Raw genomic sequence first — 27,650 nt, 5'->3', positions numbered from 1 at the left:
CAGGCAGTGAATACAAAACAGGAGTACAGAACAGCAGAAATGCTGCAGGGATAGGAATGATTCACAGAGCTACAGCAACGCCGACAGAGCAGCCCGCTTCTCCTCATCTGTGTCACCTCCGCTCCTGCGCAGCCCGGCTCTGGCCTGCCCTCCCTGCTGTGCTGATGGCAAAAAGGAGGTAAGAAGCCCACGGGCTTGCTTCACAGCCCCTCGGTACCTAAAACAGTCTTCCTCCTGCCCCTACTCCAACACTGACTTCCATGGGCCTAATCCTGATGTGAACCCCGAGTGCAAACTGGGTTACGAATGTCTTTGTTTTCCAGAAATACCCAGGGATACTGCACAGGACCAGCCAGTGTCTGGGTGTGGAGCTGCTGCCCCCCACCAGAGCCTGCTCCCTGCTGCCCTGCCAGGCCCCATGTGCCCAGCACCCCACGCTGGGCGATGGCTCCCAAACAGAGCTGTTCAGTGCTGCTGTGGACATGGAGCTGCGAGGACCTAAGTGAAGCCAACTCCTTACACCTCTAAGAGGCCTCTCAGGCACCAGACAAACCCTCTGAGTCAGTGCAGTCCAGTGCAGCATGGAAACTGGGGTAACACTGCAGGAGGTGCCCACTCCAACTTCTAAACACTCTGGAAGAACGGATGAAAGAAGACAGATAAAAAAGCTCCAATCCTACCTGCACAGACTACGAGTAGCAAGGCACGGAGGCAGGCAGAGGTCAGGGAAGGAGGACAAGCAAGAACTGTCCCCGTCTCTCCCTGCAGCACAGGCTGACACGGAGCCCACGTCCCTGCGTGGGGACAGCCCTCCCTGAGCCCCCGCACCCTCACCTCGTTGCTGATGGTCGAATCTCTGTGCATCATCCTCTGAATGTGGGAGTCCAGACTGGCCCCAGAGGAGCACTTGGCCAGGGCTGCCGCGTGCGATTCCTTCTCCCTCTGCCGGACGATGGCCTCGCAGCCCAGCCACTCCGCCATGGTGTGCTCGTAGCAGGTGCGGATCTGGTCGTCGGCCTGCAGCGTTGGGACATGAGGTCTTTGAAAAGCTTTCCCAGAGGGCCCAGAAAACCATACCTCCTCCACCCCCCTGCACGGGCAAGTCAAGTGCACACTTGCATTAACTATGGCTCAAAGGGACATAAAATCACCTCATCTCCTGCACTGTGCCAATCACAGCCTGACCCAGGAAACCTCACAAAAATTAGGATGGAAAAATGATCGTCTACCTCCTTCCTGTCTTCCAGAGGCCCTCGGGGCACTCTCTGATGTAAGCAACCAGCAGCTGCACAGGGTAACATTGAGCTTGGTGCTATCAATTCCTGCTTATCTGGCCCTTCTCCCACTTCCTAAGTACAGCTACAGTACAAAGGGGACAGAACGGCCAGTGTGCACTCCAGCACACAGACACTGTGAGCTGGGAAACATCCAGGGTACACCAATGCAATGCTCATACCGACCTCTTTCCTTTCTGCTTCTGTCATCCCAAACTGGTAGTGGCCCAAAAGGAAGGGCCAGACAGCCTTCCTGATCTCGTGCTGGATCCCACCATAGTAGATCAGCCGCAGCAGCTCCTGGTCCTCATAGCTCTGTGGGAAGAGATCCAAGTCAGCATGCAGAAAGAGCCGGGACTGCAGCCCATCAGCTGGCAGTGCCAGCCCAGCCTGGCCACAGCACCTTCCAGTACCCGGAGTGCTGCCAAAACACCGACCACCCACATGCTCATTCACTACGGATGCTCTCTCAGACCTCCACCTGGAGTTAAGCTCAGCCAGAGGCCCCTGCAGATGGACATTTTGGGAAATGCTGGCTCTCTACAGCCAGAAAGCGGCCCACCAAAGTTACCCAAGGTCACTGCTGTGCCTCTGTGCCCCAGAAGAGTGTCCTAACAGTGCTGGCCCTACCGTGCTGTCCTCCAGGTACTTCTGCCATATGTCCACAGTCAGGCCCGAGCTAGCATTGCAGGGCACATCAGGAGACACGATGTTGTGGTTAACCAGGGCCGAGAGGTGGGTTCGCACCGTGGAGAGGTGTCTGCAATAGGCCAGCCCTGCGTCAGACAGAAGCAAATGCTCATCTGGGGGAACTCAGGGAGTCACAAGGGCAGAGTGCTGAGGACAGCTCTGATCAATCTGGTCCCTGGAGGAGATCTTCTCAAGCCAGCCTACGCAGCAAAGCAGGGAGTCTACCAGGACCAGCTGGCATCTCACTGTCTTGTACCCAACATTGCTGCTTGCTGGGCTGAAGTCTGAAACCCAGAACAGAATTCATCTGTCGGCTCCCAGTCCTGAGCAAGTGTGCCCAGGGCCCTGCATGCAACAAACAGATCCCTGCCCCCTAGCCACTATCCTGTTGTTTTTGCACCACTCCTAGCCCTGCGCCCAGGACCTCATCCCTTGCCCATCACGCATCTCAAGGCATCGTGGATGTGACAAGTACTCACAGCCATAGAAAGCCCGGGAGAGGATCTGGTACTTCATATTGTCACACAGGAGCTTCAGTGGAGCTCTGCCAATAAAAACACACTGGATGTGAGCACAGGAAATGCTCCCGTGTCCTCAAGTCCCTGCTTTGATCTAACTGTTCAAGCTTTGCTTTCACACACGTACCACAAGACTTCTGCTCAACTTGGGAGCAGCAATTCTTGCTGTCAGGACACAGAACAGCTGAGACATCCCAGATAAGGAGACAAGCCTCACTTCAGCCTGGACATGTCCACTGGCACATGTAAATGGTCCCTGGACACGTGCGAGGCTGGAGACACCATTGTGCCATAGCTGTTCTAGTTTGGCCATCCACCCAACTCAGCTGGGCTCTCAGCTGCAGGCCTGTTTTATCTCACCAGTATTTCTCAAGGCAAGCAGCAGTGGAGCTGTCCTACCTTTCGTGGCTGCAGCCGTTGGACGGCCCGCCATCAGAGGAGCCGCTCTGAGAGCAGGAGGAGCAGGAGGACTTGCGGGTGTTGGGTTGCCACATGGGAGGCAGGCCAGCACCCTGCGCGTCCATCAGGTCCTGGGGCACTGTAAGAGGGCAGAGAGGAGCATCAGCCAGTGCCCCCCAGTCAGGTGGGCCACAGGAGATGGACAGAGGAGAGTTTTGATCAGCAAACGCAGCATCCCACACTCTTTCCAAGGAGACTCCAGCAACCAGATAGGACCCACACCAGCTGATCACAGCACCAGCACTGATGAGTGCTGGAGAAAGGAAAGGTAACAGAGCATTGATGAGAGAGCATAAAAACCATCTGCTAATTAACTGCAGTGCCTTCAGCAAGCTAATCTTAAATCACTGAGTGCTGACTGAGGCAGAAAACAAACACCCAATCCAGAGAGACTTGAGACAAGGGGCTGCAACAGACTGTCACAAAACTAATTAAAAATGTGATTGTCCCAGGAAGAGTAGATCACTGAAAAGGAAAACCCCCCCATGTCTCGAACACTAGGATCTCATCCAAGCTTCAGGGAAAGATGAGAACATCCAAATCACAAGACAGGACAGACTTTGATGAAGAGGTTGAGAGGGACAGCAGGAGCAAGCAGCAGTTCTTGTTGTCATTTGCTAAATCCCTGCTTAAACTCAGAAGTGCTATTTGCAATGGCCTCAGATCCTGCTCAGGTACCACCCTGCAAACTGGCCAGATGCAGGCGCACTGCAAGGTGAGCCCTGAGCCTGGCTGCTGTCCTGACTTGGCTCTGCCCTTCGGTCTCGGGCCTCTCTAGGAAAAGGCCGACATGATGAAGGTGAAATGTGGGATGCAGACAACGATTAACGAAGAAAAATCCTGTTTGGTCCTGCTTGGAAATTAAATCAGATCTCACTACCCCTACCTGCTTGTGAGATTGAATAACTGCTGATCCTGGTAAGAAAGATGCTGAAGTGTTCTCATTAAGAGCCCCTTCCCTTTCCCTCATACCGAGCAGGTGCTGATGGGTCAGTGGCAGACACCTCTGCAGGAATTGTCAAGTGACAACAAAGGCAAGCAGGTGTACCAGACAAATGACAGCTGCATTACACTGATGCTGAGTGGCCCCCAGAGCCACAAGCCGGGGTTGGGATGTGGTGGAGAGATTCGGAGACCGTTTGTGGATCACCACCGTCCTGCCTGCAGCCGGAGTCCTTGCAGTCTTCCTTCTCCCAGCAGTGATGGAGATCACAGACGCAAGGAATGGGTGAAAATTACCATTAATGGTAACTAGAGACACAAAGACGGGACAGGGGCACAAATGAATGGGGGAAGGAAGAATCTGTAGAGAAGAACAAACCGATGCAGTTCCACCCCCCTTTGGGAAAACCTATAGAAACTGCACAGATTTCGATGACGCCAGCTGAAGAGATTGCAGCAGTTCATTTAACAGAAAATTTGGCCCCCAGCACAGAATTTTAAGGGGTAGATCAAAAGGAAGCTACGGTAAGGAGCATCTCCCCTCAGCTATTTTGGCCTCAATCAGATTTTTATCTGACTCACTGGGTTGTGTTAGTCAGCTAAAGGCAGAGAGAACCAAGTATAATCTTTAGTGATGCTATGGAGGAGTCACAGGAGATATAATTGTCCCCCTTCTAGCCTCAAAAGTATAGGAACATGCTTTTGATCAAATTTCATTGCTTTTTAAAAAGCACGCCATGAGTTTTCTATTACACTCTTGGTTTGCCCCTTTACAAAGCCATCTACAATTTTTCCAGAGGTCAAAAAAGTGTTCTTGGTGTCCCACAGAACAAAGACAAATGTGCAGGCACTTCAGCCAAGTACGTTGCTCTGATCATTCACAACTGGACATCAAGAGAGATTTCTGGTTTGGTGAATCCAGTAGCATTGTCTCTGTGCCCTGAGTGTTAGGGGGGTGAAAATATGTGGGTCAAACCTGGTAATATACAGCGAGGGCTCCTGCTACCTGCCCTTTGTGCTGCAGAGCAACGCTGACAGGCTCTAGCTGGATTTATACAGAACCTGCTGAGTTGGCCTGGTGATAGCAAGAGGAAGAATACTAAGGGACATGACCAAAGGGAAGCTTGCTACTGAAATAATGTGCAAGATTTTTTTTCCAACCACACAGGCACTCAAGGCCTGTTCTGCGGCTGCAGAAATGAAGTTTTCAATGGCAAGTGAAAGGTAAAAAACATAAGATGTTTAGTAAAAGGCAGTATTGTTATAGCAAAGCCTGTTTCTGTGGAACCACTCCCAGGCACCATTTGCAGCGTGCCCATCAGTGCCGTGTCCCTGGTCACTCACACACCTGGTAACAGCCACCTGAAATGGTCTCTGCCAACGCACTTACCGAATTCAGACTGCGTCCCTGGGTAGATTATTCTGAAAACATAATCTGTGGCTTCGTCATCTTCCTTGTCGGATGCAGACTCGGAGGAGCCCTGGGGACTTCGCTTCCTCAGCTTGGGAAACACCTTCCCCTGGTGAACAAAACCTGCTCTTCACAACACCGCCCCACCAAAGCCCTGCCCAGCAAGAGCACGTGCTGTGTCAGCCTGGACGACGTCTGCACATTCCCCGTGCTGGAGCAGGCCTTTGGATTAAGGCTTTGATTACAAAGAGAAGACATAGCCCTATTTATGCACACGGTATGATTTGCCCCCTCCGTGGTGCCTACCTTTCCCCGTTGTGACCAGAGGGGTGGGTCCAGCTGCCCATGGGGCAGGAGGCCGTTCTCCAGGCAGGACAGGAACTGCAGCAAGTGCCCTCCTTTGGGGAACCGCAGCGGAGGCCTCTGGATCCCATCCTGGCTCACCAAGACAACTGTTCCACCGCTGTCTACTATTAGCAACAGTGACAGCAGAGAGAAGACACACACACATCAGTGAGGGAAACGTTACCAGACAAAGATGCAGAGGGCAGGCAAAAAGCTTAGGGAATTGTTTTTCTGGCATGCTAAACAGATTTTCTTCCTTGTTTGGATTCTTTCCTAAGTCCATTTTGAGTCTAGGGCCCTGGAGAAAGCGTGCCTGGTAAATCACACCCTTGAAACCACAGAGCACTGCTCCACAGGGAGCCCTCCGCGGCCAACACCACAGCCAGGAGCTGGTTTAAAGGATTTCCTAGATGCAGTTACATAGCAGTGACCACCCAGAGCTCTGGAAATCCACCTAGAGCTGAATCAAAACATCCCATCCCCATCTGGGCACAGCCCAGAGATCCAACGACACCAGCATCAGGGTGGTAACATCCTCCAGCAGCCCCCACTCTGGCCTTACCTTGCTGGTGGCAGTGCAAATAGACGATCTCCTCCAGGCGAATAGTCATGGCATAGTCCCAGTACACGCTGGAACAGAGAGAGGAAGTCCTGAAGTTCTGGGGTGCACCAGGCTCTGCTTCTCTTCACATCGGCTCCAGATCCTGCCTCCAGCTATCCTGACACCAAGGGAAGCTGCGGAAAGGCTGAAGCCCCAGCAGCAATATGATTCCCACAAGGCCAGCCACAGTAGTGACAGCATCCCTCCAGAACCGGTTACTGTCCCTTCTACTTCGGCTCCTTCAGGGCAAGTCCAGTCCAGGGCACTGCAGCATGCAGTACTTAAAGCTGAGAACAGATCTGGTTTGCACTGCTTCTGTTCTGGGACTGCACTCCCTCAGCAAAGACACCGCCAGATGGCCGAGCAAAACAGTGAAGTGCTGGGAGAGATGCTGGTCAGGATGGGACTGAGGGTGACAGACCCCAGGAGGGATCCGGGGTTCACCCCAGGAGACATGAGGCCTCACCCAGGGTTTCATTCCTGCAGAGAGCCTAGCTAGAGGACTGCTCTATGAGGGTGTCAGCATTTAACACCATCCTATTTCTTTCCAACAAAGCAAGTTTCCAGTTTCTGAGCAGCACATCTGTCACTTTACAAAAATAGTGCTTAAAATAAAGGCATTACAAAATGGCTCATAAAGCCAGTTAAAGATGGGAAGGGGTGCACAAAAGTCACTCCCTGTAGGCTCATACTTACTTTGTCATCCAACTCCTCTCTTCCTTGGTCACATCTTGACACTGGGAAGTTTTAGAGCTTAGGCTGATGCCCAAGTCAAGAACTCAGAAAAGTAGTGTTGAGATGAGAATAGCATTTTAGGGGGAGAGTACGAGGCATAATGGAATGGCCCAGGAGCCAAGAAGAGAGGGGAAGTGAAAAGAACACAGGTAAACAAAACCCAGAAAACTAAAATTGAGAATAAGCAAAACTGACAGCAAGTTTTGTTGAAGAAGATCTTTACCGTGGGCCAAAGGAGTGGTGTGCTAAGTGTTCCAGTTTTCCTGGACTATTTGCTGATGGATGGGGATTTTATTTGCTTTGTTTTTTCCCCTCAGGCAAATTAGGACCTGGCATGACTCAGTAGTTTGTTAAAAGGATTGCAGCTGTGGAGAGAAATGCCAGCAGCCCATAAGGCAACCCCAGACAAAGGGGCACAGCAAAACACCCTGCTGAATAAACGTCTCCTAAGCAAACTTCAGTTCCATTAGAGGAACGAACTCCAAGAACTCTGTTAAGTTGGAGGGACTTTGATCACTTGCACGTAGGACCAGCTGCAGACTGCACTGAGATAGCACTACGAAGTGGAACCCACTGTGTTACTGAGGTGGTGGTATCTGGGAACTCCTCATGTCCTCTCCCTGCAGATATCCTTCCCCTATTTATAAGCTCCTCGCTTTCCCAGCTTAACCATAATAACAATGTAATACTAAAGACAAACCTAGCAGCACTGTTCCACGTGTAGAGAGGGCAATCCCCTGAGGAGATCACTCGGTGCAATAAATCACACCACTTTGCACCTTTCACAACAAGCACCCTCTCCAGTTCCCTTGCTGACCTCTTCCAGCAGAGATGGCTACACCACAGCATCTCCCACCAGCTGCTGCAGCCCCCCTCTCCCACCACCACACGCTGCCTCCCCTCTCCCTTCCTCTGACACAAACTCAGGGACAGCTGCTCAGTTCTGTAGCGTCAATGGGAAAGCTCGCTGATGGCACTGGATGCCAGATACCACCTCCGAACCCACGAGAATGTTTGCCTCCCCTCTGCCCTGCGTGAGCATGTACTGGGAGCCAGTCACCTCTTCTCATAGTCCAGATCCCCCACGGAGCCATTCATCAGCTGGTTGGGAGTCCACTTCAGCGCCATGATGTCGGCAGTCTGGTGAAGGGACAAGTATCCTGGGATCGCCTCCATGTCGTCTCGCTTTAGGAGATAAAGGTGAGGAGAGAGTGAGCTGGTGAGAGCAGCCTGGAAGACATCAGAAGCAAGCAGCACCACCTTCTGCTACCCAGGGCTGATGCATGCCCCATAGCACAGTCCTGGACCACAACGCAGCCCAGATCTCCCAGCAGGTACTTACTGGCTGCACCAGGACATTGTTTTTGCCATACAAGAGCGTGGCCCGGGAATTCTGGTGCAGCGACTCCACGTAGTCCCTGGCAGACAGCGATGGCCGGTCATCCATACTGCCGCTCGAATGCCTTTTCTGAATCTGGAAGAGATCCACCTACAAATGTGAGGTGAGCATGGACACCTCCTGCTTTCTAAAAGCATCGCTTCAAAGCTCATTTCCTCCTCACATATACTTAAGAAACTCAGTACTAGAAACCTCTTCCTTTGTGTCCTCTAAGAGGATCCCTGGCTCTGGCCACGCTTAATTCTGTACTTACAGAAGCCCCAAGAGTGTTCTTTGTTTGCAGTAAACTGAACAGACTTCAGCTGCCTTCGCTTTTAGTTCATACATGCTGTTCCTAAACAGCAGAGACCCTTTAGTGATGCGATTCCACATTGGTCCAGCACACTCACAGTCTCCATGCCCATGTTCCCAGCACTTCTGGCTTGAAGACGTGAAGTATCCTCACTTTTCTACCTGCTCTTACGCGAGGGCTTCACAGCCCTTTTCAGACAAGGGGAGCTTCAGACCCCGGTGAGCGCTGCGAGGAGCTGCCCCCACTCACACAGAGCGCCGGGCGCTTGGTGGGCGAGTCCTGCCGGCAGTGCGAGCTGTGGATCCGGTGCCTCTGAACCAGCTCGTCGGCTGAGGGGTCTGTCCAGAAGTGGTCGGCTGTCTTCATCTTGGTGTACTCCAGTGCACAGGGACCCACTGCACAGAGAATACAGACACAAGGAAGTCGTCAGTGTTATTCCAATGAGTACGGCCAGCTCTCAAATCCCACAGCCCAGCATCCCAGAGCAGGGGCGGTGGGACTGCAGACAGCAAGCACCAGGCTCAGCACACATTGCTGCACCGTGTAACAGCAGCAAAGAACTCAGAAGCAGTCTGCTGGCCCTGGCAGCGAGCAAATAACCCAGCGCCTGCAGAGCCCTGCATTACAGCACCGTACTGCTTTCCAGGGCCAGGCATCAGCCCTGGTTTATACCTGTCAGCATTACTGAAGCCTGTGCAGGAAAAGGAACCCCCTGGGCTCAGCCTTGCAATTTTCCATCTCTACTCACTGCTCAGCAGCTGGGCATCATCTGTTCTTTAGGAGTGCCCCACAGATTTACCTGTCCAGGGCTATTAAGTTTTCTGAAGCTCTTACTAAAAACAATTGAATTGGGATCACAGGACTGTGAGCACAGGTTTGGAAAGCGAGCTATTAAAGCAGGATAAGATGAAAGCGTTACCCAATAAAGATGCGAGAATTGGTCCATCCACAGGATCCATCAGGAGAGCTTCTTTCTCATAGTACTTACTAGAAGAGATTAAAAGAACAGAATGCTGTAGCATTTCAGCCCCCTGGATCCGGAACTGCAAAATGATAGAGATTGTTGTTTGAAACCGTTGTAATGCCCTTCTCTGTCTGTATCCCTCCATGACAGTGAGAGAGCAAGGAGCCTGTTACAGGCTGTTCCTGCTAGCCTCAAAAATCCTGGGGGGTTGATGCCCTCGTGCAGCACACTGCAAGCATCACCATCTCCTGTCAAAGCTTTCCTGGGGCTGGAGATGACACCTCCCCAGGACAGGACACCTCAGCATGCAGATCCCAGAAGACAAGGAGAAGTTGGTCCTCAACAACTCAGCCACCAGCAGAGCAAGCATGGCCTGACCTTATTTTAGGGAGTGTACAGGGACCATCAGGAGCAGCGTATCAGCTCCTTGCTCTGCACCACTTGGACACAGCTCAAGCAGCAATATCTCCAGCACCCCTGGAAGGGGCAGATGCTGGTAGCGAGTTGTGAGGGGAAAACGGTTGGGTTGTGCCAGCACTCACCTGCTGTTCTCTACTAAGTAATGCACGATTTTATCCAAGACCTTTTCAAAGAGGGCTGTGCGGATCCAGAGGTGTTTGATGGCCTGAGGAGACAGGTTGGGCAGCTTCGGCATCTTGCGCACGTTCTCTGGGATGCTCTGAACTTGATTTCGTCTTTAGAGGTAAAAGGCAAAAGACAACATCATCACTGGCTCATCACTGAGCACTGCAGGAGCGCAGGCCCAGAGCACTCGGGGCACCTGGTGGGGCACAGGGCCGGGCTTTCACTGGTGCTGGCTGTGGTGTCTGGGGGATGCCCCAGGAACCATGGGGACAGGGCTCTAGAGACTGCTCCCTTCATCTATCCCATCCTCTATTCCAGAACGCCCACATCTGCATTTGAAAACTGACTTCACTAAATCTGTTTCCAATTGTAAAGGCACCCTAGAGGAAACCCTCTACCTCAGCAGTCCTCAAACCCACACACCTTTTCCACTGGTGCCTGAGGACTGAATTTCATAAGCAGAGCAGCTTATCTCGGGACAACTTAAAGATTCCTGCCCCCAGGTAGCTGCTCCATCCATCTCCCTGTTTCTTGTCCATGGATGAGTAAGCCACACTTAAACGGAAGCTGAATTACTGCAGGTTACAGCCCTACACATTGAAGCAAACCAGATTTGGTTCCAGTTGGCTTAGCGCACTGGTCCATAAACTGTGACAGCTCAGGAGCAAATTTGTGCGGCTCTCCCTACAGCGTAAGACAAGGGGCAGAGGAAGAAAACTTGTCTGCTCTAGCTTAAACCACAACTGCAACTCACAGTTGCAGAGAAGCAACCAGTTCACTCAAGATACTAAAAGCCCAATAGAGGACTGCTCTCCTGGAAGAGCAAATCCTCCTGTACATGCTTGGACATTCAATCCACAGCAACACCCAAATGACACACTTCCACACCAAAATGCAAGTGACCTGTAGGACAATAGCCATGCTGGTGCCTTACGCATTCTCGATGAGCTGCTCCAGGTCCTGCACCTTCTTGCAAAGCTCCTCTGCCAGAGGAAAGCTCTTGCCCACCTTCATGAACAGAGCTGCTATCTTGTTGCTGCGCAGGAACCCTGCCGCCCTCCGCTTCAAGCCGTACAAGACACAGGCTTCCACAGCAGCTGCAACAAAGCAAAGTCGTTACTGAAGTGGCAGGAGAACTTGCAGCTGGGCTGCTCTCATGTCACCGCTGCCTGTCTCCTGCTGCATCCATGACCTTACTCTACAGCAAAAACGTTCCCCAAGAGAAATCAACGTCACGTTCTGTTTCTGCCTAAGCAGACAGAATGTTCAGGTACCCAGATGTTATTTGACCCAAAGCAGCACAGTTTACGCCTGTAGAGCTATCAGTTTTGCTGACTGTACAGGTATTATTTCAGTTCTACAAAACTGAAAAATTGACGTTGGCAAAGTTCAGCTAGTCTGGTCAAAAGGACTAGCTTGCTGCAAGTGAGCATGAACTGTGAGTGTGCTAAAATACAAGTACTTCCAAAGAAGGTTAGCTTGTGCCTGCTACGGTAGATCCAGTAAATCACTTGAGAGGGACTAGGCAGACAGACTAACTCCTCTTGGACTTGCTTTGTGTGACCAACTGCCTACGGAGATCTCACAGACCAGCGATGAAATGGGACGCACAGCTTGCAAAGCAGAGGTGGTACTTCTGTACCATCAGCAGCGATCAGCCTGCACTGACGTGCCAAGCTGGCAGCCTGGATTAGGATTCTTTGGAGCACGTTGTTCATTCATAAAACAGCACGAGGAAGGACTTGAACCTCTACACTCGCAGCCCCTTGTTCCAAAAATGTCAAGATCCAGCTCTGCTGCGTAATACACTGAATGCAAACAAATCAATGCTACCACTGGGAGATCTCAGCAGCGGGGTCATATCCTGCTACAGGTCCGTGCCAGCACCACCACTGGTAGTGGAGCAGTGATTTTCTCAGCAGAGCAGAGCCCAGCTCACGGTGCGGCTGTAATCACACGGCTCAGGAACTGCCAAGAGCCTGTCCATGCAGAGTCAGGCAGGTTAAGCCTGTGGGAGTAAACACCTCTGTGGTTTAACCACGCCAAGCTCAGCGCCGCTGCTCTGCACAGAAATGCAGCTGGCTGCGCTTCCCCGGCTAAATGCATCCGAAAGCGTTTTGGGTGCCCGCTGTGTCTGCGGGGCCAGAGGTCACGGCCAAACCTGGGACAGCACAGGCGCGTGCAGTGCCACAGAAGGGGGCAGCCCTGCAAGCAACACGCCAGGTCCAGGGCCCTCTGCGAGCTCTGCTCGAGTCCCGCTCCTGCCTCCAGCGTGCTGCCTCGGGCTGGCTGCCTGCAGCCGGTGCTCAGCGGTGAGGTCCCCGTGCAAGGCTTCCCCCGCACCCCGCAGCGGGCTCTGCTGAGAGGCAGCCTCGGGCACTCCCCAGGCCCAGGGGAGTGGGGAGCCTGGGGAGCCCGGGGCAGGCACCGCACGGGAAGGTGCCCGCACGTACAGGCTGCGCCGGCAGGCTGCTTGCCGGAGTCCCCTGGGATGGCTCGGGATGGATGTCTAGTGTCAAACACAGACGTATTAAACAGGCCGATCAAAGCACTGGAAAATTACACGGGCACGCAGTTCCACAGGCGATTGATCGGGGTCTGCCAAGAAGCTTTCTGGCACGCCAGCACCCTCCTCGCCCAGGAGCGCAGCGCCGCAGAGCCGCGCCGAGCCCTCCCGCAGCAGCCCGGCAGATGCTGCTGAGCCTCTCGCTCGGAAAGGCATCTTCTCCTACAGCTGAACAACTCAGTGGAGACATTTAAAAAGACATTTCATGCAGGCCCATACACATCAGCTCCCTGGGCTGCGAGATGCTCTCATTATCTCTGCCCTGTTTAGCACCGTGCCCGAGTTCACCACGGAGCGGGCAGGGCGGGCGCGCAGCGTTGGGTCTCCGAGGAGCTGCGGGAGACATCCTGTGCTCACAGCACCAAAGCAACACGTCTGAGCCAGCCGAGCCCTGCTCGCCCAGAACCAGCCACTCAGAGATGCTAGATGGGTACCTGGTTTTCCAATAAAGCCCTGCGCAAACCCTCCTGAAGCCTAGAGATGCTGCACGTAGCGCGGCCCAAGCGTGGATGGGACTTCCCACCTGTCCCAGAGGCCTAGCCCCCAGCTTTGGTTTTGCAGCATAAGGCTATGCTGACACACAGCTGAACAAGCAAATCAGAGCAGCACCTCCAAAACCTGGGGAGAAATCCTCCCTCTCCCCCGAGGCTGAACCGAGGGCGAGGTCTCTGCAGGGCCACGCTGCCCGTGGCAGCTCTCTGCCTTGCTGGGGGTGCCGCCACCCCCCTTCTCCCATTCGTGTTTTCCAGGACCTCCCCATTCTCAGGCAGCTGTTTCCAGCCCTCCGTGCAATGTCCACAGCAGACATCATCCTGGCCAGGCTCTGACACTCACCCCGTGCAGCTGGGTGCCACGGCTGCTGGACATGGGCAAAGAGCACTCCAGCCCTGCCAAGCCACCAGCTGCCAAATCCGCTCTGCTGCCCATCACCCACTTACCAAGGACCAGTTTTCTGCCAGCTGCACGTGGTAACAGGAGGGCTGCAAGGCAACAAGCCCACAAAGCCCCTCCGTGCCTCGCACCCACGCTGGTACAGCAGAGAAAAGTCAGGCCAGAAGCCCAGGGCAGGCGGACGAGGGTCTCCCTGCCCCTGCTGCCCAGCAAGGTGCCAGAGTGAACCAGGCGCCCCTCTGCCAGCCCCCGGGGTGCCATATGAGGACAAGACAGGAGACAGCAGCCCTGGACACAAGCACAGGCAGTGAGAACCCATCCAGGCAAGGGCCAGCAGCCCGAGCTGCCCTGCAGCCCCTGGGACAGAGCCCGCTTGGCACCACGCGCTTGATGTGTGGTCAGTTCTGCTCTCAATTTCCAGCAAGCGAGAAGAACGCTCGTGCTTGCCCAGGAAACCCAGCGGATTGCTCTGCTCACGTCAAAGCCAATGCAACACAGGCTGCTGTCAGCTAGGGAGCAGCACCCAGGAGAAAACCCGGAGAGAAGAATGGCCTCCCAACAGGCTCCGGCAGGACGGAGCAGCCATCAGCACCCGTCCTCAACGCCCTATCCCAAACCTCTCCAAAGATTACTCCTGCTGGCAAAACTACACACGAACGCACTCTACATAGGAAAACCTCTCTCTGTGCTGTCCCAAGGTCTCAGAAGCATGAGCACACAAACTAAGAGCGCCTTGTCCATGCTAAATCCACGGGAAACGGTGCATTCTTTTTTAACCTTATGATTTTTTGAGCCCAGTTCATCATTTACTTACTGCCAGCACTGCAGACGGACACTGTGCCCACCCCTAAAGGTGGGACCGATAGCAGGGAGCACGTGGTGCGGGGGCTCTGTCCAGCTGCAACCAGGCAAGGTGGGAGTTTTATTTCTTAGCGAGAGACTAAAGAGGTTTCTGAGATCCTGAGCACGCTCTGGCCTGGCACGATTCAGCCCACCCAGCGGCTGGGCACTAATACAACCTTAGCGCTGATGCGGACGAACAGCCCCGGGCACAGGCAGGCCCCCAGCCCTGCCGAGGGTGCTCCGTCAGCCTCCCAGGGCAGGGCGAACGTGACAGATGCCAGCTCGTGTTTGTCTGCTTCCAGCCCTTCCCTCGTGGGCAAATCGGAGCAGCTGGGGGCAGCTGCCCTTTCCTGCCAGCCCACTGGTTTCATCAGAAGGGGTTTGCGCTACGCTGGCCACGCAGAGCAGCAGGAGGATGAGGAGGGCTCGGCGGGGAAGGCAGCTCTCCCCAGAGAAAAGGGCAGCTCTGCCTAGCCAGAGCCAGGCTTGCAGCACGCTCTGCTTGTCAGCAGAAGAGGCTATTTATAAGCTCACCCGGCGCACAGGGAGCTGCAGCACTCAGGAAGGTGCACATACCATCCAAATTAGAGAGCAGCAGCAGCAGCCTAGGTGTAGAGTACAGAAGCCAGTGAAAGAGCAGTGGCATCATTAAGAAGCCAGAAGGAACCAACAAGTCCTTCGTGCCTGGATGCCTCAGCTCCGTGTCGCAGCAAGCTATAAATAATTCCGGGCTGCGAAGCCTCGTGCTGTACAGAAAAGCAGAGAATGAGTCACACCTTGAAGTCTGTTCTGCTCTTTCGATGCCGTTCAGTCGACAGTGCACAACGGCACACAGGCCTGAAACAAGCGCCTGCATGTGTTTCATCCAGGAGCCTTGGAAAAAAGGAGGAAGGCAGCCTCTTTGCTCTCCAAAGAGAAAGGGAGTCCTCACGGCTCCCTTCTTTCTCATCCGTGCGTATGTCTGTGGATGCTCCAGTCTTACTCAGTGGCAACAGCACTACACGAGTCTTATCGGAGCAACTCCTACAAGAGCTAGCTGTCATCACTTCTGTCATTTTCCTCCCAGCCTCCAAATTAGCAAGCTGCCCTTCAGCTATTTGTAAGTGGAGGAGGGCTGCTCCCCCTCCGCACGCTGCCTGCGGCGTTTGCTCAGCGGCAGCCACATGGCCCCAGCACGGGCGTGCTGGAAGCGCAGCTGACTGCGGCTCAGCAAACATCTCTGCGGGGAGGCGACAGCCACAGCAAGCAGAGCAGGCGCCCAACGGGCACAGGCTGCCCCCCTTACCTGCAGCCAGGGCTCGTGGTGCTGGTGCTGAGCGGTGGTTTCAGCTCCCTCGGCATCCTTTGAAGCGGAGGTGTTTGTCCTGAGCGAGAGCCATGGGGAGGAGTGGAATCTCTACCTGAGAAATGGTCAGAACTCGGCGGACCCCGAGCAACCCGGTCTGCCCCTCGAAGCGGTGCTGCGCAGGAAGGGGCTGGAGCAGACACCTCGAAACGTCCCCTCCAGCCCCAGGTGACCCGACGTCAGGGCACAGCCAGCCTCCCTCCCTTAACACCGCTTCTCTTCCAAAAGCGGGAAAGGTTTGTGAGCAGCCCTGAGCCCGCAGGCAGAGGGAACCCTCCCTGCTCTGTCTCCCTGCTGTCTCCCAAAGCTGGCACCCATCGCTCGGGCAGCTGCCAGCGAGGAGACGAGGCAGGTGGAGGGCAGCAGGCACCCTGCCAAAGCACACCCTCAAGCTGCGGGTGAGCGGGTAAACACTCAACGCTGACAGGCTGCTGGTGCCCGATTAACGCTGCCTCTGCGTGTGCTTGAAGCCTCCCCTCTGGCCCCATCCCCATCCTACCTGCACCTCCCGGAGGCTGAGAGGTTTCCTCATCCACACCCAGCACAGAGGGGCTGGTTCCAGGCCCGGGGCTCCCTGGGCCACAACAAACTCACCCAGCTGATAGCCGGAGGTGCTCCCCCTGTTATCAGCACAGACTAATTGGTGTCTGCATAGGGCTGGGACTCGTCCACGCCCAGCCCAGCCACCAGCCAGGTTTCTCCACTTCTGAGAACTCTGTGCCCGAACACCTGACGGTGCTCGAGGAGCTGCTTCACCTGGGGCACTAACCGTGTCCGAGGCACCTTCCACTCTGAAGGGTGAACGAAGTTACACAGAAGGGCCAGAACACCAGAAACAACCTAATTTTGCCACCTCGATCGCAAAGTCTCCCCTGCTGATCGGCAGTGATCCGATCAGAAGCTAAAGCCCTGTTTCCTTCCGTCAGAGGAGACGGGGAGCTGACGCACTGGGCCATTAGCACAGCTCTGTGGCTTGGTCCAGCCCCAAGAAACCTTCTCGGGAGCAGAGCAGCTGCTGGGAGGGCTCTGGGCACCGCTGCCAAGCCATGGGCACCGCCGCCAAGCCAACTCACAGCCATGTGGCGGCACCGGCGCTGCTCCGGGGGAGCTGGGGGCTGTGCTCCCTGCTGAGCTCTGCAGAGGACAGCACACACCAAGCCCTGCAGCCAGGAACAGCTCACGGCACCAGGAGCAAGGCTGCTCTCCTGCTCCCACCTTCTCCGAGGCACCGAGATCCCTGCCTGCCCTCAGCGCCTCCGCTCCACAGCCCCCTGCGCGGAGTCGACCCGGCATGTATTGCTGGCAAAAGGCAGCTGCTCTTCAGGGAGGTTTTGAAGCAAAGGCTTTGCCAAGACTTCGATGAATTAATTCTGAAACGCTTCCACATTTACAAAATTGTCACACCAGTAGAGGGGGGGGAAAAAAAAAAAAGGTGGGAAAAGCAGGTTAAGTGAAAAGCACAGCTGCCAGAAAACAAGACCCAAAGCAGCACAGTGTCAGAGCAGATCTTCCACAAACCCCAGTAAGGTGCTTTAACAGCCTCTACCCTCTCTGTTCCTGCATTCAGACAGACTGAAGCCTCCTTTCCATAAACTCCTACTCCACAACAGCAAAGGAATGTTTGGACTTTACAGACCTTCTGTTGAATTGATTCTCTAGGGGCTTAAAAAATAAGATTATTTCTAATATTTCTCAAGTGATTGTATGCACTGCCAGCATCCTTCTGACACGTGTCGATCTGTTTTGAGCACAAAGTGAAGGCCTCAGGGATCCAGACTGCTGCCAGACCTGTGGCACCAGCCACCTTCCCACCGAGGACATCCCCGGGAGCACGCACAGCACAGCCGGGCCACGAGGCAGGAGACCCCGCGCGAGGAGGGTGCTGCAGCCCCAGGTCACGCCGGCATCCCGCCGCCGGAGACTCACCGCAGAAGGAGATGATGTGGCTGCTGTCCTCATGCACGAACTTCCTCGTCACCGCCTCCTCCATGATCTGCTTCACCTGTCGAACAGAGGCCCAGTTAGAGAAACTGGGAGATTTCACCCCCAGACCAGAGTGTGTGCCCGCATGGGGAGGAGGCACGGGGCTGGGCAGGGACCAGGCCATCAGCATGGCTGTAAGGAACCCTCCTTGGCTCCTGACTTCTCTGACCGCCTCCAACAGCACACGAGGTCTCACGGAGAATCACTGCATCTTTGCTTGCCACTCACCACAGGCTATTTCAAAAAGTCAGGTAACGACAAAAGGGTGCTTTGGTTTTTGAGGAACTTCAAAGTAGGAAAACAACGAGCAGAGAATCAGCTGCAGGCACCAAGCATTATTTAGATCAAAGGCATCCAAACAAGGGTAACCAAACCTCACTTTTAATGCTCTCATAGTATCGTGTTCTTTCATTGTGTGGGGCTTTGACAAATTTCATTAGGAACACAGCTGCTCCAAATGACCGACAACTGTGGCAGTGCCAAAGCCATCGCCTGGCACCGAGCGTGACCAGGAACGCGACCTGCGTGGCAATAGAAAAGAAAATAAAGGGTAACCCACATAAATTAGGAGCATGAGACAGGAGGGAGGTCAGACCTGCCAGGGAAGCAGGCTGCTGCGCCTCCTACAGCCGGCCCTATCCCGCCCAGAGCTGCAGTGACTGCCATCCTCAGCCATCGCCCTCCCTAATCCTGCTGAAATCAGCAAAAGCCCGGCTGAATGTTCGGTCCTGAAATGTTCAGTTCCTAATAGTTCTTCCTTTTAAATACCGAGCTACCAGCATGCCCAGATCTCATCTTCCACTGCCCCTCAAACATCCCGCTTTTCACTCTTTGGTTTCAGAAAGCGCAGGGGAAAGGGCTCACAGTGCAGAGACGTGGGCGAAAGAGAGGCTCTGCTTATCAAGGTGTTCTCTGTAAAGGCACAGAAAAGAGAAAAAAACAGCAGGTCAAGACCTGGCCAAGCAAACCTTGCATGTATGAGACCTTTAACGGAATTGTTTGGGGAATTGAACTCCTTTGGCAGATATAATCAAGGTCAGTTATGCACAACTGATGGCTCAATAAAGGAAGCCTTTTTATGAATACGGATTAACAAAATAGTCCTATCTAAAGCCGGAAGCGTCTGTCCGCATGTCAAAGCCAACAGGTCAGCTCCCTGTGCTGCTCTGCGCCGACGTGCTGGGCAACAAACGGAGCTGCTGCTGAGCCCAGGAGGGAGCAGGACTGGCGGTGACTTCACCCGCGTCCCCGGCTGCTCCGGTGGGCTGGCAGGGAGTCAGGGGCTTGCAGCAGGGGATGGAACCGAGATGTGGATGGTGAATGTTCATGGGCCATTTAAATCGGGGGGGGATGCCTCTGTGTGTGCAGGGAGGCTGGGAAGAGCGGGGCTGGGATGCTGAGACAGTAACAGCACAGCACAAATGCTCCTGGCATGCCGCAGGGAAGCGGCTCAGGCACCCGCATGCCACAGCACCGGGAGCTCACCGGGCACAGCACGCAGCTCCTGCAGCCCCAGCTCCTCCCAGCAGCTGAAGGGATGCAGCTGATCCCTTCAGCATGGGGCCAAGCTGCTAACCACATCGGATATTGTTTAAAAAGTCTCAAATAATACCAAAAAAAAAGAGTGGGGATTTTTAAACCCCACCTAGGTCATCAGTTCTCTGGATCTGAAATTTCTTCACTGTGACCAGGAACCATCAGGGGAACTTAGCCTCCCTGCGAATCATCCAAAAGTGTAAATCAAGGATTTGTATTTTAAACTAAAAAACAAAACAAAACAAAAAAAAAAAAAAAAACAGCAAACAAACACTTGGGAATCAACGCACACAGTTTGTTACCGGGTTGTGATTAACATTAGGAGCAGAATCAAATTAAAGCAGGATATCCAAATATTTGTCGGCCACCTTTCCCGCAAGCCGCCGCCTTGCTGCCCTGGTGCCGTGCTGCAATCGCACCCCCCCGTGAGGGTTCTCTGGGGCAGGGACCATCTGTCTGCGCAGCAACAGCGCGGCGGGACTCCAGCTCTGGCCGGGCGTCTTGGCGCTAGCACGGCACAAACAACCTGCGCTTGAAAGGCCCAAGAAATACCCTTCCAAGAGATGCAGCTTAGTGGAAAATTACCCATTAAAGGAAAAAAAAAAAAAACAACAACGTAACATTGTATTGACTGAGGTTATCACCCTAAACAACATAGATTAAAGATATTTAAAGAAAGTGGGAAGGACACTGCAACAAGGGCACCCACCTGACGTGAAGGGATGGAGCAGAACGAGAGCAGCCATACGATAAACACGAAGCCCTGACAGCCAGGGGCTGGACAGAGAGATGGGGTCTCGTAAAGACCACAAAACGATGCCACGTTTGCCCCGAAGTGGAGAAGGCTGGCGTCCCTAGGGCAGCTGAGCAGGACGCTGCCCCACCCCAGAGAACCCCCAAATCCTGCCCTTCTCCTGCGGCTGTTGCCTGCCGATGCCAAAGCACTCTCCTGCTGAGACCCCGGGGATCGCAAGCCCCCCAGCAGCGACCCTCCACCACGCTCCCACGTCCTCCCCTGGCAGCGGAGCGCGCCCGCGGTGCTGCCAGGCTGCAGAGCGCCAGCTCGCCCGGGCTTGGCTCGCGCCGCAGGGAGGACTGGGGCTGCCTCTGAACAGGCTGCATCCCGGCATTTTCATGCTAATTCTCACTTTGTAGCCAGAACAATCCCAACAAACGAAGCTGCCCACTCTCCGTCTAAAGGCAGACTACGGAAAATGAGATATTTACTCTTCTTTTATTAGAAAGGAAATTAAAACAGCAGCTAGTAATTTAGCTGTAGGTAAACTCCAGAGGAACGCCGTGAAGCACTCCTCGAGAACAAAACGCCCTTCCCAGCACAGCCACAAGCCCAGGAGAGGCGATCCCCTGCCCTGAGAGCCGGGGCACAGGCACCCCACAGCGAGGCGGCCACACAAACCCAACAGCGTCACTCCCAGCCCCAGAGGTCCCAGGAGACAGCCAGGCTCCACAGTCCTGCCCGAACTGCTGACTTGCAGCACGTCCGCGAGCCCTTCTTTGCTACCCAGCCATGAATTACAAGGCAAATGGTATTTGCTCCTCCTCGTCCCATCCCCGAAACAGGACCCAAAAGCCCAGGACGCTGAGAGAAGCGCTGGGCACGCGGGGACCAGAGGTGTCTCTGCTACAAAATTCCCAGGGTTATGCTTCACCCCAAAGGCGAATTCTCCCCGTGCCCGTACGCAGTCTCAGATGGAGCAAGCCAAATATGACAGCAGTTAAAATAACCACCAAGGTGCAGAGACCAGGAGCGAGCCACGAACCCTGGCTTTCATTAGCCCAAGGCACTCTTTGCTCATAACTCCGTCTTTTTACCCGGCTGGATTTTTCCAGGGAAGTCACTCTACAACCCGTCCTGCAGATTATTCAGTAACGTTAACAGTCACAATTTCCCCTGCCATGCTTTTTGCAAAGACTTTCACTGCTTATCAAGGCGCTTCTGGTGAAGCAGGCTATCTCCCGTATGTTTGTCCATGCTCATAACTCTTACTGTTTGCTGTAAGCCAGATGCAAACAGACTGCAAAAAAAAAAAATCATGTCAGCAGCTCCTCTCTTCCAAGAACTTGTTTCATCTGCTCTTCTACCTGTTCAAGAAAATAGGAAGCCAAGAAAACCTCACGTTGATGATACAGCTTTTAAACCTGGTTTGCTTTTGCGTGTTCACTTTTCAAATATTTTTATGAGCTTGCATCTTATTCTCATCGCAGCCTAAGTTCTGCTTTCACTATGCATTTGGAAGTTACTGACAGCACTGAAAACTCCCATTTTACCTGTTAGTTTTGATGCAACAAGTCCACGTGGGAAATCCTTGACATAATCCGAGCATTTCTTTAATTGCTTCTCTGAATCAAGGTCTCTTTCCAAGAACAGGCTCTGGTTAAGCTCTGCAGCAGGCAGTTTCCCGTACACTGTGCAAGACCCGTCCATGCGGTGCTGCAGTATTATCACTTCTCAGGTATTATAAAATGCTAAGGGAGCACTTAGCGAAACAGACGCAATATTAACACAGTCACAGGCATGCTTGTGCTTGCAAGGACAAACAGTTCGCTTGCGTTGCAGCTCAGCCAGCCCCACGGCCGGGCTTTGCCACCGGGTCACCCAGCTAAGATTTCCCAGCAGAGCACGGCTGATTTCTGTCTCCGGCTCTTAGGTTGGTTTGTACCAAAGGTGGCTCAGCGTGCAAGGCAAAGCAGGTGAAGAACCCCTGTTCGGCTCTAGGACACAGAAATATTATGCAAAACCCCACGTCTTTGTGCACTGTCACCTGGTGTCCATCAAAATCCCCGCGGAGCAAAGCGCGCTGGGGGTGGCAGACAGAAAAACGGCACTGGCTGTGCTGCAGCTAAAAAGCTGCTCTACAGCAGAACTTTCCAGTCCAGTACCTCTCACAAACTAGATTCATCTTCTCATTTGAAAATGAAATGTCTGCCTACTGACAGTCTTGTTGATTCTGCTGACAAAGACACAACATCCTTGTTTTAGCAGGCTTCTTTCTAAAACTCACATTGTCAAACTCAATGCTGCAAGATACATTTTCCTATCTCTTCAGCCCCAAGCATCCTCATTATTCCGAAAGCAGGTGCCAGACAGACTTTTCCAGCACCATCACAGGTTGCAGCCCAGCTCTGCCACTTACTTGTCTAAGACTCTACAAGCCGCCTCCTAAATAACTCCAATTAACGTGCTCCCATCGGCTAAAATAACGCCCGTCTCAGAGCACACGCGCTATTTCTGCCCAGAGGCTGCACGGGCTCTCGCCAACCACCCGGTGGCCCAGAGGACTGCTCCTGGCGTGCTCGGCAGACACGCAGCCGGTCAGCTCCTGCCCCACAGCAGCTAGCTGTGCAGTGGGCCATCGCTGCGTGGTGCACAGCCCCGTGGTGCACTAACGCCTCCATCACCATTACACACACCGGCACTAAAAGCTCTTCGGGAGCTCCGTATCCTTGCTGCCACAGAGACATCGATTGCAACCCTACTGGCTGAGACCTTTGGCTTCTCTAAAAGTCGCGTTTAATTATTTATCGTCGCCTACTAACTCAGGCACGAGGCGTGCCGCAGCTGGGGCAGCATCCCCGTGACGGGCGGCCTCCAGGCCAGCCGTGCGCAGCCACCTCGCGTCCTCCCCGGCAGGAGCCGGCCGAGCCTGCCCGGGCGCTGAGCAGGAAGAAGGTATTGATGCACACGAGTAAAACATCAGAACGCTCCGACAGTTTGCTGGAAAGAAATCAAAAAGACATTAAATGGAAGGGTGCATACTACAACTCTGTATCCTGGGGGAAACAGGAACGATCCCAGTGATTTGTATTCGCAGACGGCATTTTGCACCAGGCTCTCTTCATAGGGCATCAACTTTTGGCCAGAAACCCGTATGTGCAACACTAATTTAAGACTGCTTAAGATCACGTTATAGCCATTTCTATTCCTGTTGTGCTTGTCAAATGCAAATTTCCACGCCATCTGTTGGCACTGCTGGTACCGCTATTTGCAACGCGCTCAGCACAGACACCACAACATTTTGGGAAAAACTTCAGTCATTTCCCCGTTTTCAGTGCCTGACCTTGAAGCTTTACCCTGCGGTTTTGTTCTGCGCCCATCACCCCATAAAGCCCACGGTTTCTGAGTTGCACTGACAAGGGTTTGGGATTCACCGGGTGGAACCTGAAGACCCCAGGTGGGACTTGCAGGCCCGGCCTGCGCTGAAGTCGTGGCTCTGTGCGAAGGCAGGTATTTCTACGGCAACCGCCAGGACGCCACGAAGAGGAGAGGATGACATTTTGGCAGCGCAGAGAGGCCGGGTGGGGAGGAAGGAGCCTTCTCCAAAACACTGAGCTCGCATTCCCGAACACGACAGAGGAAGATGAAGGGAGAAGGAAAGCAGCATGAGACTTGTACTGGGTACGAGAGAGCTAGCCAGGGGTTTTGGAGGATGAGACACGAGCGCTTTTATCTTCAAAAGGAGAGAAAATGGCCCCCAGTGATTAGTAATGCTTTTTTTCCTGAGGAGATCAATGCAGGCAATCAAGAAATGCTGCATTAAAGCCTTCTGTTTACTTTTGATATAGGAACATTTGAAAAAGGCTGACCGGGGTGCTCGAGAGCCGTCAGAAGGTCCCTCTGCAAACAGGGACTTTCATTACAAAGCTGCTGCTTATCACCCTCATCTTCATTTTACCTGAACAGTTTTGACAGCTACACAAAGCCTTGGTTTTTCAATTCGGCCTTGAGAACATATAAAGCTATCAACATTAATTTTTCAAATCCTAATAACGATAAATTAATTTCCAGTCTTCCACCAATCCAGAATGAAGTCGCTCGCGTGGACAGCCACAGCCTGGTATTGAGGACCCACGGACACACACGCACACAGGCGGAACACACCCGAGCTGCAGAGACGTTGCTCTCCCCGGTCCCTCTGCACTGCTCAGCCTCGAAGCAGACAACACGGCTGTGTCGTGGGGCACCGATCTGAAGGGTGGAAGGAAGAGACTGGCTGATGCAGTTGTATTTGATAGAATTTGTGAACAGCTACAGAGCGAGACCCGTTCAAGCTATTAACAAGAACCAACATACCCAACGTAGACAGAATGCCATGGGACATCAGTAAGCAAGCAGCCTGTGCTCGATCGACAACTGTCTAAAAAAAATAAATCTAAGAACAGGCAGCAAAATGTTCCATACATGCACATCAGTGACTTGCTATTAAAAGACTCAACACTACTTGCTGAGTGGCAAGTTAAATAAAAACTAAGTTTTCACAGAGGAATAAGCAAGACAACTGTTTACTTTCATATTCCATTCAGCTTTTCATGCAACTGATTTTCCAGGCACAGCATAAACAGCCTGTATTTCACGGGTAACACCTGCTTCCCCACCTATTCTCGTATGCAGTGCAATTAACCTGGAGGTACGCAGAAGACTCTACCAGAAGACACTCTTAAAAGACTTAAAAATGAAACTTCTTTTTTAAAAAAAAGGTGGGCAGAGGATGGGTTGCAACAAGAAGAATATTTTTTAGCTGAAAATCCAACCCTCTTTTAACCTAGGATATTTCAGGGTCTGGATTTTTAAATAAGCCTCATTCCATCTGATAAGGGCTCTAAAAAATAAATAGATTTGGTTATGTGATTTGGTTGTGTTTCTTTTCCTGTATAACAAGGAACAGGATTCCTCAGAAAATCATACTGCCACTTCTTCCCTTACAGTCTGCTGACAAATAGTCAATTTTGCAGCTTTCAAGATTTGTTTGATAAATTATCAACACGTGGACCAAAAAAAAAAAAATGACAACAACAGAGACAGCCCAACACATTTCAATCTACAGATCTACTGCAGAGCAGGTCTTCTTAAAAATAAAAATGCGTTAACCATGGCAACAACGAAATACTGAAGTCCATTTGCTCATTGTGGTACTTTGGACAGTTTCCATCTACTGTTTATCTCTCTCTCCTAATCAGACCTTGTCTACACAGTATTTTTATGCCTTCAGCTATTGCACTAGGACGACAGATGTGGTATGGCTTCCCCAGTACGATCTATAGACATTCCTAGATCCAGTGGAGCTCACCTACATGCGAGAACCGCACCAGACCACAAAAAGCCACAGCTGAGGCCCTGCGAAAAGGTATGGTCTAATGGAATGAGAACATGGAGTTTTGTGAAAGGTGAAAATTCCAGGGGTGGAAAGAAATAAAAAGGAGATTTCTGCTGTTGGCCCTTTCTCCTCCTGCTTCAAAGTCTGCACAAGCTCCTGACTTAACCTGCAGTCAGTCTAGAAGAGGGGGGAAAAAAAGAATAAGCAAAATAGGCCTTTTGAGCAGGGAACTGGCAACAGAATGCCCCATCAACTCTCAGTTTCAGGGATGTCACTAAATAATTACCTACATAACTTAACAGGATCGTGTTTCTTTTTTTTTTTTTCTTTTTTTTTTTTTAAATCCTAGCAGAGCGCAGAGCGTGGGTCTGACATGGAATCCACGCACCTGTGTAGCTGTGTGCAAACAGCCCCATCCTGCTGGGCCAAGGACACAATCAGCAGGCACTGAGCTAGGAGAAACCTCAGGGCGAGCGCAGCCACCCGCTGCCTGCGTGGGCAAAGAACCACGAGCACACAGACATCCCGAGGCAGAGCCCAGAGCGATGGGACTGCCAGAGAAACATCTCTGCTCTGCATCAGCGCTGCCCTTGCTAAAGGGCTGCTGAAGAGGAATTAGCCTGTGTCAAACGCTGATGTCATGAAACCACAGCACATGGGCTGGTGGCATTTTATCAGGGCAGAAAGGCTTTTCCCATACCCTACCTCACTCCTTCACCTTCACCTGCATTCACCACCCCCCTGTACAGTACGGTTATCCTACAAAAACCCAGCAGACAGCTTCCCCATATTATCAGAAGGGCACGCCACAACCCTCAGCTCTCCTCCTCCAGGCGCAAGCTGCACTCTCTTCAAGCACACAGCCCTGCAGAAAGAGCAGAGAGAGAGAGAAGTCCAGGACCGACTGCCGGTGCGGAAGATGCTCGCGTAAATGACAGCCTGCAGAGGCCCCAGCAGCCTCCGGAAGGAAGCTCCCGTCCACCGGCCAAGCTGTTTAACTGGCACGCCGACGGGCAATCCTCAGCTCCGATCCTGCAGCGGCAGCCGAAGCGCAGTCTGCTGTTTTGTCTCTCCCCGCTCAGGAGGAGTCGCAGACAGACGACAATAATGAGATGTCAGCTTTATCTACAACGCCAAATAAATGCCATTCCTCTTTTCTGGTTTAATAGCTGTTGTCAAGGCAACAAGTAGTATTCCTCGCCGCCACACCCGGCGCAGGATTAAAGGTGTGGAAATGGTCTGGATGAACGGCCAAACACCGTGCTGTCAGCCTCCCCCGACCTACCAGCCACAGGTCTTGTTCACCCTGCTCAGGGCTGCATTTCCAGCAGGGATATTGCGCTTTCTTGTGCCCATAAAGCATATATCAAGATGCTCATAGGACCAGAAACAAAATGCCACACATCACACCCTCCAAAATCCCAGCTGGCCGACCCGCGGGGGCAGAGCACAGGCAGGAGATGCTCCCGGTGATCCGGGGCTGCAGCACAGGGCAGGGCGAGCCCGGGTTCCCCTGCAGCGGGTCCCACAGGGCTCGGCGGGTTGGGGCGGCCCCGCAGGCCCCCCTGTCACCCCTGCAGCCACGCACGACGTGGCAGCGCCGTGGGGCTCCCAGCTCCGTGCCGGGATGCGCTGCCGGCTCCCTGCCTTAACGCCAGACCCATTGCAACACCAAGCCCTGCGCTGACAGAGCCGGAGGCAGCCCGGCACAGCTCACGGCACACACCAACAGCGGGCTGAAGATGCCTGGCGAAGAACCAAACCCAAACCACCACCGCTTCGCGCTGGACGAGCCCACACGTGTGCACCTTCCCCATCTTCTCGCCGTCCACGCAGGGCCCTCGGGCCGCCTCAGCTCCACGGCAGGGCTCGTCCCAGCCCGGCTTTGGCGAGCCGGCCCCCGGGGGTCCCCTTCCCCCCTGCGGGACAGGGACCCCCGGGCTTTCGGCGCCCCGTCGGGACGGGCCCCCAGCACCCACCTCCTTCTTGACGGTGCGCAGCAGCCGCTGCCGGGTCTCGGCCTCTGTGGGGAGAAGGGGGAGAGCCCCGTTAGCGCAGCCCCGGTACTGCGGCCCGCGCCCCCCCGGCCCGCTGCCCGCCCCTACCCGCCGGGGCCGCCGCCATGGCCGCGCTCCTCCGCCCCGCTCCGCTCCGCTCC

The 27,650-nt window shown here is 53.5% G+C and overlaps 1 protein-coding gene across 1 annotated transcript in view; it reads right to left on the bottom strand.

Moving 5' to 3' along the window:
* SGSM1 (small G protein signaling modulator 1) overlaps nt 1-27,650 on the bottom strand; it is a 36,319-nt gene extending 8,669 nt beyond the window's left edge. Inside the window, 18 exon segments of the mRNA XM_040577518.1 lie at nt 835-1,017; nt 1,461-1,589; nt 1,905-2,050; nt 2,444-2,508; nt 2,882-3,020; nt 4,013-4,192; nt 5,274-5,403; nt 5,601-5,764; nt 6,202-6,269; nt 8,036-8,160; nt 8,318-8,449; nt 8,916-9,061; nt 9,586-9,653; nt 10,173-10,325; nt 11,150-11,312; nt 17,787-17,862; nt 27,472-27,515; nt 27,598-27,650. Coding sequence (XP_040433452.1) covers nt 835-1,017; nt 1,461-1,589; nt 1,905-2,050; nt 2,444-2,508; nt 2,882-3,020; nt 4,013-4,192; nt 5,274-5,403; nt 5,601-5,764; nt 6,202-6,269; nt 8,036-8,160; nt 8,318-8,449; nt 8,916-9,061; nt 9,586-9,653; nt 10,173-10,325; nt 11,150-11,312; nt 17,787-17,862; nt 27,472-27,515; nt 27,598-27,616 — 2,130 coding nt within the window. The 5' untranslated portion in view covers nt 27,617-27,650.

Source organism: Cygnus olor, chromosome 17 (assembly GCF_009769625.2).
Source record: "Cygnus olor isolate bCygOlo1 chromosome 17, bCygOlo1.pri.v2, whole genome shotgun sequence".
NCBI classification, from domain to species: domain Eukaryota; kingdom Metazoa; phylum Chordata; class Aves; order Anseriformes; family Anatidae; genus Cygnus; species Cygnus olor.
Note: the sequence above shows the minus strand (reverse complement) of the source record. Positions and strands in the feature narration are given on the sequence as shown.